Source organism: Rhea americana, unplaced genomic scaffold (assembly GCF_003343005.1).
Source record: "Rhea americana isolate MKP2758 unplaced genomic scaffold, rheAme1 scaffold_9, whole genome shotgun sequence".
Taxonomy (NCBI): domain Eukaryota; kingdom Metazoa; phylum Chordata; class Aves; order Rheiformes; family Rheidae; genus Rhea; species Rhea americana.
In genome coordinates this window covers 5,587,710-5,598,839 of record NW_028187088.1, presented here as the reverse complement: position 1 = coordinate 5,598,839, position 11,130 = coordinate 5,587,710, and the positions used below count along the sequence as shown (strand labels likewise).

Here is an 11,130-nt window from a genome sequence, read left to right as displayed (position 1 = left end):
TATGAATTTTGAGTAAGTTTCTTCACTGGGTCATTGCTTGCACTTCAGTAACAGTGTGAGCGAAGAGTTAAATGTTACTTGTGTGTTTAAATTTCATTCAAATTTGACCCAGAAAAAATAGTCAAGTTTTTCAAAACACTTTTAACTGAATAATTGTTTTGGAAGATTTTTAATAAAACTTTATCTTTGTTTTGCAGCAAACAGTAACATCTAGCTAAAGCCTTGTCCTAGAGTAAGTTAATCGGGATCATCGAGTAGGTGAGCAAGCTGACAGGGTGCTTTTGGATACTTTAGCAGAGAAATTGAAGAAATGTTCAGTGGAAAACCAAGAGATGCACTTGTAGTTTGACTTGGCTTACTAGCTTGGCTTAAGGGCTCAGAAATGTGTGGGTAGAGATTTACCCAGTAGATTACTTCGTGTGTGGCTGCAGTCCAAGCCCTTGCRTATATTGCCGTATGTGCCACGTTCCTGCAGCACAAACGAGTGCATGTGAACGGCAGCCATCAGCCAGATGCTATGTACCATGTAACTGTGCGAGTCGGGCAGTTTTCTTTCCTCTGTTAGGAAAATGCAGTGGTTTCAGTGCTACAGACTTGACAAGAGCTTTTTAAGAAGTACAACCAGGCAACCAAATTGCAGAGATTCTCTAAGTCCAAGTAAAATTGCTTTGGAAGGACAATACAAAGGAACTAGTGTGATACTTATCAAGTCAGTTATAATTTGGGAACTTTTTAATTTCCAGTTCTTAAAACATTCAGCTTTGTCACACTTGAAGTTCTAGGGCTTCTACAACARTTAGAAAGTCTTCTGGCATGCATCTGGTCTTCAGTAGTTCACAGGGCTGGATATTCAAAGTTTTATCTAAAGTGCAGTAAATTCTCTGTTAGATWACTTAGTGGGCATGTCTCTTTCCATTCATTATCTAGTAAGAKCTCCATTACATATGTAACACTACTTCTGTTAGGAAGAAAGTTACTTGTATCTTTGCAACATTCTGAATTTTAATTCAAATATCAATTTCTGTCAGAAGCAGCTTTGCATAAATTAGGCTGAAATTAATATTCTGATAAATAAGACTTTTTCTTATGTAGAGTTAATTTTTTCTGAATAATTACTATAGATAGTAATTCAGCTTGTTTCAATACAATCAATAGCAGAACTTTCTASTAGAAAACTATGAAATTAGAGGCACTGTGAAGATCAGGTTCCAAGTCTTGAATTGTTATTTTATGCTTATTGTCTTTAAATTACGATTGAAAATTGACAGGTGCCTTTAAGTAGCAGKTTTTGACTATATGTTAAAGATGATAGCGTTCAGAATCCACTGTTGAGAGTGATTTTCCACAAAATTGTGATTTCTGATGCTGGCAGGACTACAACTGAATCCAAGCTGACAGGTTCAGCCTACAGTACCAGTTTTCAGAGTATCTTTTTCATTTTATTGCCACTTTGCAGTTGTTTAGCATAGCTCACCATGTGTCATACATGTTCATATTGCACAAATGAATGCATATGAGCTCTGACATATGAACATAAGAACTATGCCATAAGGACTATGCTGTGAACCTATTCTTAGTGAGAATATAGCATGTCTGTTAAAGGTGCTTTCTGTCACTTGTAGAAGTCTTGTGGAAATTTTCTACAAGTCAAACTGCATAGGCCAAGGATTATCATTGACTTGTGAAACTTCTTTGTCCTAAATGTTACTGAGTTTTTATGGTAGCTGTTTTAAAAGAAAAACAAAAAACCAAAAGAAAGTTGCAACCCCCAACCCGTTCAGCACAAAATTTTAGCTTTGTTCTCTTGATTTTCTGAATAATTCAGCTCGAGAAATATTAATTTTGCATCCTAAGTAATGTCTGTTATGTCATCAAACATTTTTGATGAAAAAGTAATGAAATCATAGATTGACTCTCTTCTCCCACGTTTTTCAGCGTTGTGCCATCTGTCTCTTCAGGCTTTAAGAATTCTGTCTCTGAGGCACTGGCAGTTTTTAGCCTGAATGGACTTCTGCTGGAAGRAATTACTCAGGCTCTGATTTGTAGAGACCCCCTTAAAACTCTCTTTGGGTCAGTTAATTCTTCATGGTGCAGGAAGAGAAATACTTGAACCTCTTTGGCCTTTCACTCTGCTGGAGGTGGAATGGTGTTTGTACATGTATTAATGAAATCTTTGAAACGTTGAGGATTGCCCATACTCCCGTTACTGCCATCCTTCATTCCCTTACCCTCTCCAAAGCAGTTCCTCCTGTTATTCTCAGCCTATGCCCTGATTTACCTGTATGCTGTGAGAAGCATATCYCCAGTGAAAGTGCTTCAACAGATCACATGGCATGTCAAAGTGTGCTGGCATATGGAAATAACCAGAAAAATTAATGCCTGATCCTTGCATATGAGTGCTGTCCAGTGTCACCACCAAATGGGCCTCCGCATCTGTACATTAAGCTACCGAGGAGGCCTTGTGACGGACCATGAGGATGTAGCATTATATCATACTGAGCTAAAATATTTCACTTGGCCTAAGCAGCTATCAGTCCGTGTAGCAGCTGTGGTAAGACCTTGTCTATACTACATGTTAATTTTTTATCATTGTTAAATTGTCTGTGGGCTTTTTTTCTTCTTTCCCCCAAAGAACAACTTTGATTTTCCTTAGTTATGAGGTTAATGAGAAGAAAAGGAAAAACTTACGCTTGTGGGAATACAGAATTTGCTATTATCATAGGTGGCTTTTTAGTGTATTTATATTACAGTGAGACTGTTTCTTAATAAACATCCAGAGAAAATAGTAGTGATCAAGGGAGCAAATGTATGATGTCAGTGTGATGTGGGCTGCCTTTCCAGACTCAGCACAGGGCAGTTGAAGTTAACTGCTGTGCCTGATTTGCTTCTGATTTTGAGTCTCCAGTTTTGGAAACGAGTTTCATCCTGTTCCAAAACAGGATGAAAGGATGTTGCATGTGGTTGTTGAATTCTGTTTCTGTATGCTGTGGAGGAACTCTGGCCTGCAGTGGGATTCAGTAACATTCGTATTTATTTACTCTTGTTTGGTCATCTTTTTCTTTGCCCTTACTTTGGAACACTTGTTGTTTCTTCCCACATCATAAAAGTCCATTTCATTCCATGGTATGAGCCATGTTTTGTTTTCCAAATGAAATAAGATTTTTAAGAGGGTATTTAAAGTCTTGAATTCTCAGTTACTGCTCATAAGACAGAACTTGTTCTGAATCTGTTGGCCTRTGTGTGATGTCTAAGCATTTTCATAAATATAATGTACTACTATTTTTTGTTTCCTTCTGAATCAAGACTATATGCACATCTTCAATTGCTTAGTGAACAGCTTGATCACTTTTAACTCTCTCCTTGAGGAATTTTATTTATCATTTCTCTTCAGAGTTTCTGAACCTGTTGTTGATCCAGGTGATACTTCCAACATCCAAGCAATTTAAATGAATTTATTAAGAAAAGTTTCTTTCAAAGTGCTCTCCAAATTTACTAGTGCACATGTATCTTCCAACATTCAGTGCTCTAAGATGATGTTACTTAGATCCCACCTCTGTACTATCAAAATAAGTTATGAAATCCTTATCTTCCTAGTATTCTCCTGTATTACAGCCTACACTGTAAAATCTCCAGGGCTGAGTCCATCCAGTTTTGCARAATGGCAGGGTGTTTTGGGGGAATGGTTTGAGAGACCTCACACCATGCACAACTCAATCTTCAGTGACCCCTTGTTAGAAAGTTTACTGATGTGATGATATTTGCACCATGTTACTATCTGTAAGTTGCATAAAACATTCTCTATTCTAGCAAAGTGAAGAATTACAGTGTCTAGTAGCTCTGCAGAATGTACTTTGGTGTTTATGGAGAATGCAGACCRCTCACCCTTCTATGAGAAAAAACGCTGCTGCTGGCATAGTCATTATGAATTCTTCTGATAACGCCTACTAGAAGTTAGAAACTACCGACTTGTAGACTCTGTATTCATTGCATATTTTCCTACCAAACYATGGTAGGAAACTGGAGCAGAATCCAAATACAAATTCGTAGGTGTTGAAAAGGGTTTCAGAAAGAGAGGGGCCTGCTTTAGGAAAACTACTGTATATGAAAAGGGGCATGGAAAATGAGAAGAATGGATTTTTTTTTCCCCATAATGCTTCATGTTAYGATGGGATTGTATTTGAAAGGTTGATAGAGGTTCATCTCTGTCTCTGTTATTTTTATGTTCCTATTGTCACACCCATCTTAGGAGGTCCTCCTTTTGCACTTTTTTTCCTCCSTTGTAATTTTTCTCTTGAAGCAGATCTCTTCTGTGGTACTTACTCAGCAGTCTGTGCATGACTAGAATCTACAATGCTGTTCTTACGGGGGGGAATCAGTATTTTACACTTGCAATCTCCCTAACTTGGAGCATAATGCCAAATTTTTAGAATGTCAACCTAGCTAAATAAAAACAAAAGAAACCCTCTTTACAGTTTTGGGTGTCTGTGATCATTTGTTTGGTTTAACTTAATTTGTGTGGCCAAAGTTACAATGCCAGACTTGGAAAGTCAACTACTTTAAGASTAGCTAAATTAGTTCTTAGTAGATTATGTGAATTACTATAAATTACAACTTGTTGGTGCAAAATAGAAATGCAGGCTTCAGATGGCGCTGGAAATGCAATAAAATTAACATACAGAGAAGGCCTTATATAGAAATGGGCAAACAGTACAGTGGACTTGCACAAAATGGAGAGGGGAGAGATGCTGAACAACRTTCACATGCCTATTGTGCTGGACTTAAGTTTCTTCTTCTTTGGTTAGTATGTTTTGGCAATGTACTGAGTGATGCAGTAACTTCAAGGGAAGAAGAGTTCRCAGCAAAGCTCCTGTAAGTGATTCTGCTCTTTGAAAATCCCAGTAGGACCGGTTGGGTTTTGTAATCTCTTCTAAAATGTAGGTCAGACAAATCCTGCTCCTGYAGAGGTCCTCTGATCTTGCTACCAGCCTTACTGAGTTTCCAGGTGCCTTGTTCCTCCCCGTACAGGGGACGTAATGCTAACCTCATTGCTCATGCGTTGTGTCCTCCTTTTCATTTGTAGGGGACAGTCTTTACTTTGGAATCCGAAGAGGAGGAGTACCCAGGGGTCATCGCAGAGGACAGCAATGATATCTACATCCTGACTAGTGACAACTCGGGACAGGTGAGCCCCCCGGAGTCCCCCACGGTGACCACGTCGTGGCAGTCGGAGAGCCTGCCTGTCTCCCTGTCAGCAAGTCAGAGCTGGCACACAGAGAGCCTGCCAGTCTCCCTGGGACCCGAGTCCTGGCAGCAAGTGGCCATGGATCCTGAAGAAGTCAAAAGCCTGGATAGCAATGGAGGAGGTGAAGAAAGGAGCGAGAACAACTCTTCCAATTCCGATATTGTTCATGTGGAGAAGGAAGAGATCCCAGAGGGGATTGAGGAAGCAGTGGTGTCAGCAGTCGCAGCAGAGACCATGCAGGCGGCATTCCCGGAACCGCCTGCTTCTTTACAGGAGGTAAAACCTGAAGCTGAAATTGTGTCTACTGAAAAAGCGCATCCCTCTGCACTTCGTACAAAACAGGAGGAGAAGGGAAAAGGCACTGAAGAGCCTGTWGAACCTGAAATCCCCATCTTAAGTAAACCTGTTCCAAAATTAGCCCCATCAGAAGAAAAGGCTGCACCAGAACCTGAGAAAATCCTGCTTCCAGGGGAAAAAAAAGTGGGGAAAGAGAGCCATTTGGAAGAAATGGAAGAGAAATCCTCCGCTGCAGAGGAGAAGCCTATCTTATTGCCAGAAGGGAAATCTATATTGCTGTACGGTGGGGCTGCTGCAGTAGCTATATTAGCTGTAGCAGTTGGAGTAGCGCTGGCGCTTAGAAGGAAGTAACAGAGTTTTCTTGAGGAGGAGGAGGTGGGGGGAGAGAAAAGAGCATTATCCTGTTTTCGTAGATGTGTTAACTAAAGGTTGAGCTGCCTGCTGTTTAATTGGACACTTGAGTAACTTAATGGTGATGGGGTGAGGTTATTCCATAAGCCTCCAGCTATGGACAATCATGTTTTTAGTTGAATTAGGGTGGGGACTGGTTTTTCGTGATTAAAGTACAGGGGTATTTTTAAAAAAAAAAAAAAAAGAAAAAAATCTGCAGATATAAGAACTTAAGTGCAGGTGCTGAAGAAAGGGGTGCTCATACTCTAGGAACTGGAACAGAGAATCCCCAGGGGAAGGGGAGAGCCAGCTGCTGTCAACCCCTGGAACTTTTAGCTTCTCAGATTGACCCGCTATTGCAGCTGTGCTGTCATGTCACTTCCCTTTGCAGCCCCGAGCCCTCCTTAACAGACATTAGCCAACCTGAATCCTGTAGCGAGAGGCTGGTCTCCCTTTTGTCTCAGCTTCCTCTCAGGTACTGCACTGCTCCTCGTTACCTTGCAGGTTCCTTCTAAACCCCAGTGGGAGAGTGCTTATTCTTACCTCTTTGCTCACACCTGGTTTGGCCCCTAACATTTATTGGAGCCCCATCCTGTAAAGAAGCTGCCTCTCTWTAGCCGTATTATCTCTGAGCTTTCTGGTGTTCCTGAGGGGGAGATGCAGAACAGCGCTTGCTGCTAGCAAGGAAGGTGGAGGAGGTACACTGCTATTTGCTGGTCTGAGAATCCATTTGACGTGCTCCTGCCCGGCCTACTTTACTGCCACACTTCAGTTACCAGAGATGCAAAATTCATRCCAGACATGGTGCCATTTTGATAAGTACTTTGATACAAGTGTATATGCAGCAAATAAATGGCAAAACTACATGAAARTGAGACACAAACTGATGCCACCTGCGAAATTCAAAGGTTAAATGCTATTTTGTCCTATATCATGCTGCAGTCTGTATTGTCTTTCACAAGTTAAGCACAGCGTGTATTTAGTCCTAACTTGGTCTTGGCTGTGACAGAATCCCAGATACATAAAGTAATGGATTCTAGTAACTAAGCAAAACAGCATTAAATATCTCCTCTGTTTGCCTGTTCCTGGCCTGACCCTGAGTGGTGTTCAGTGCAGTTTCTTTTGCGACTCTAAATATGTAATTAGCTAAATCACAGATTCACAAATGCTGAGAAAAGTTACCTTGGAAAAAGTAAATCCTTCTTCCTTCCGGCAGTCACATTTCAAATGCTTTTGAAGAGAAGCCTTTTAAGTATTGCTGCACATATTAGTTACGTCAGATCAACTGCAAGTGTTCTGTTTCCTTGTGCGTTTCTGTGTCTGTGTTTGTACTGCAGCTTTGTGGGCAAGATCTTAGATTTTCCAGGCAAAATTACTAACCATCTCTGAGGGTTTTTGCTGGCACTGTGGCTTAGAGCAGGTAAAAGTAGGTGAAAAGGAACTTAGGATAATGTAAAAACTGAAATGTGAGCTTGCTTTTACTGTAAGCTTACTCTTCATAAAGCACAAAGACAAGGTCCTTTCTTAAAACAGAAAACCTTGCCTACTGTACTTCTTGTAATGAGCCTGTTCCTTAAGTGATCTGATGATGAAGAGATTTTAGCACACTCTCCAAGTTAGCATGAGGTGAGTTCTTGCTACTTTTTCCTATCCCTCTCACATCCCAATATGCTGGTAAGTCAGTAAGAAGCTGGCAGATTCTAGGGAATTTTTATTTTAACCTTTTTCTATAATGGATTCTATAGAAAAATTCCTGTATTTTGAGCTGTTTCAGTTTGAATATTGAAAAGAAAGGACTGTCACATATATACTCCTGCTATGGAAGGAACCTTAGCTTAGGGGTTCTAGATTTTGCTGTTGATCATAGACTGCTCTTTTTCTGTGTACAGAAGGTAGCAGGTTGGCCTTAAAAAGAAGAAGAAAAAAATTTTGTTGTGAAATTGAATTGATCTTTTTTTGCCATTTCTTGGTGCCCTGCTGAGATTCACGTTGCTGTGCTGTGTGCCCAGAACTGTCACAGGGATCTCCTCACGCCACGGGCTCCCGCTGCTGCAGGTACAGTGTAGGGGCAGTACATCTGCCTTCCCACCGCCATAATTTTCTCTCTTGGTACCTCCCTGGAGCTTTCCTCTCTTTGAGAGGAGAGGTCCTTTTAATCCCGTTGTCACAGACGTACACATTGGAACAGTATTTATTGGCAGGTGACACTATCTRCAAGGGTGCTTGCTACATGGCAAGTGCTGCTTTATCACCCAGTAAGTTGGGATAGGCCTGCCCCTCTCCTACTACTTTTTTTCCTGTTTTCTTGCTGACGATGATGCATGTACATATGGGAAATCCCCCGTCTGTAGTCACTCGGTGGRTTATACAGCAGTACCCAAATCCACTCCAAAACCAGAGATGGGGGTTTTGGACATTCTCGATAATCTGTGTGCAAGCTGTGGGGGAAAAGGTGTTCTTTTCACCCTTCTCTCTAAGTGGTTATTTTACTAATACTGCAGGACGTGGGCACAGRACAGATAATAAATCCATGCACGTTAGGGAGAAAAAAGTCCCTAGCATATTGACACAAAGAGCCCAATGGGGCTCTAAATAAAAAGTGTCTTTGCCAACAAACAGCAGTGAGAGGAAGAAGGCAGCAGTAGTGGGGAAAACAAACAACTTTCGGTTTTGTTAAGCTTTTTGCAGTGGGGTGAAAATCTCAAGTATCCGGCGTGTTGCTACTTTGAATGGAGCATCAGTAGCACAACTGTGTGTTTTGGTTACTTGGTCCCTTGCTGATACTTCCTGTTCTTAGGCTCTTACAGATTTGACAAAGAACTTGCATCCTCTTCTCCCCCATCCTGCTAACCACATGTTTATAAAATTTCTCACATATCTGTCTTTCCTCTAGGAACACTCCATTAGCTAAAAGAAAAAAAAAAGTGGTCGTTAACTTTTAATTCTACTAAATCTGGAGTCCTGTGGTCAGTGCTAGCACAGGCCTTTGGAAGTGACAAAAGGGGCTGGATGAGCTCAGATGACAGTGTTATCACTGACTTGAGTGCCAGGCTTCTTGCCCTGCGATAGGTCTGAATTAGGAAGTGGATTTTTTTTCCTTCCTATTTTAAAGTGTTTTAGGGGAGTCCTAAACTGAATGCTGTAATGACACTAAACTGCGTGCTTGCAACCTCTASTTAGTGAATCTTGCAGCTGGCAGAGGAAAGACATTGCTATATACTTAAAAAAAGAGCGCCTAGAATTACTCTTGCTTGTGTTGCTTATCCCTTTCCCAAAAGTGCCTCAATATCTGTCCTTGAGTGGACTGTACCTTAACAAAATATCTACCTTTGACCCATTCTTTCTTCACTTTGTGCTCGTCTGCTGCACATCCTCAAGCTAAAATGATAAAACCACAAAGGGCTATATCTGTAAAAGGTGTGAATTACTGCAATAGGGAGTTCCTCTGTACCCAATTAAGAGACCTTACTTGGAAGCCACACTCTGAGTTAAATACTTTAAAAAAAAAATTGCAGTTGGTAGCATGCTAAATAAGGAACTGTCAAGGAAAAGGCTTTTAAACTAAGGTGTGACTTAAACTTCCGTTATATTTAACTCTAGGCTATAGGGAKGCTCACTTAGGCATTACTGCCGTGAACTAAGCAAGGTCTTTTTATGTAAAGCAAACCTAAAACAACAGGTCTGCGAGCAAAGACTGAAACGCAGGATCCCTCTGTAACATAAACACCCAAACCACCGGGACCCAGAGCCRTATCCCCTCCCCCCTGCAGCTGCGCGCGAGCTCCGGCGACCGCTGACGTAGGAAGCGTAAGGATCCCTGGGGTCGTGGAGCTGCAGTCGGGGTAGCGGTTTCAGGCCACTCACCTAGGTCAGAATCAGAACAGCACCAGGCACACAGAGAGCAGCAGCTTGAGAGCTTGAGGTTYCAGTTCCTGCTGGAGTAGGTGGAAGTTGAGCAGAGGTTTGCAGTGATTTGGGCATTTGGCTGCCCTGTACTAGAGGTTGACACCTGAAATACCACTTCTGGCCTAAGGATGGAACAAGCTTGAGCYAGGAAAGCAACAGAGCCCCCAGACTTCAAGTGTGACCTACTGAGCATCTGCCTGCTCCAGTATTCACCAGTCTTTGGACAGAGGCTCCCAGTATGTAGCCAGACGATGCAGTGGAAGTATGTTTTCTGTTTAGTCTTGCACCTGGTTTTGGACACGAGTTTAGCTTCTAGATAGAAGAGGGTTTCTCCAGCAGTTACGCTGATGTTATAGCTGTGGACAGTCAGTTAACAAGGGAAGTGGAAGGTCCTGTTGGCGTGGTGTTTGCAGTTGGCTATTCATTTATTTCCTAACCTTCTTTCTAGTGAGCAGACTGACTACAAGAATTCATCCTTGCTGTTTGCAAGGGCAGTGATTTTCAGCTTGGCTGGGGGCCAGTAGGGGTCTGTAGCTCAAGGAAAGGTTGGATGCTAAGGTGCTGCGAGCRCTTCTGCGCAGGTCAAGTTCTGTTGCCTGAATCCTGTTTTTCTTTTCATGCATCTCTGATCACAGCTAGGCTAACAATTTGGACTTTTTTTAAAATAATCAGTGCTTTCTAATGGTCGCAAACGGACCATCTTATCATTACTAAACAGGTGAGTTTCAGAGTTTTCATTTTAGTGATTGTAGTAGTCAAGTAACTTGAGGTCCTAAGCTTTCCCTGCATTTAAGCTACAGCAGTATGGCAGTACTAGCAAAGTCGTAGTACAGCAGATGTCACTATCCTGGCCAAAAAAAAGGGGGGGGACTTCTAATAGGCATAGTCTTYAGTTCACTGAGGCAGAACTAACAGCAGCTGCAAAAGTTGTATCCAGGCTAGAATTACTAGAGTCTTTGCTTGGGGAGGGGGGCGCGGGGGGGGGCAAGCAGTCGCCTGGCTGCTATTGCTAGGTGTCGCGCCCAGGTTGTCAGTAGAGTTTCTGATTCTTGGCATGACCCACACTGCTGCGKTCAGTGGCTGAAGGGCAGCTCCTCTGCTGTGTGTATTCTGTACTCCAGTGGGTTACAGGTCGGGGGGGGGGAGTGCGTTTCAAAGTGAAACATGGCGAGGTGAGGCAGAACATCATTTCCTGTACCTAGCGGAGGCAGAAACTGTGCATTGTTTCATTTGGCTTGGTGTGCTTAAATTTCTGCACTAGGAAGGTTACAAGACCAGCACTGCTTTGAGTGTGT

General features: G+C 42.0%; 1 protein-coding gene across 1 annotated transcript in view; it reads left to right on the top strand.

The window, feature by feature from the left end:
* The window catches only part of BCL2L13 (BCL2 like 13), a 36,005-nt gene extending 28,976 nt beyond the window's left edge, over nucleotides 1-7,029 (top strand). The window contains exon 6 of the mRNA XM_085323961.1: nucleotides 5,081-7,029. Coding sequence (XP_085180087.1) covers nucleotides 5,081-5,890 — 810 coding nt within the window. The 3' untranslated portion in view covers nucleotides 5,891-7,029. The remainder of the gene's footprint in view (nucleotides 1-5,080) is intronic.
* Nucleotides 7,030-11,130: the final 4,101 nt, after the last annotated feature.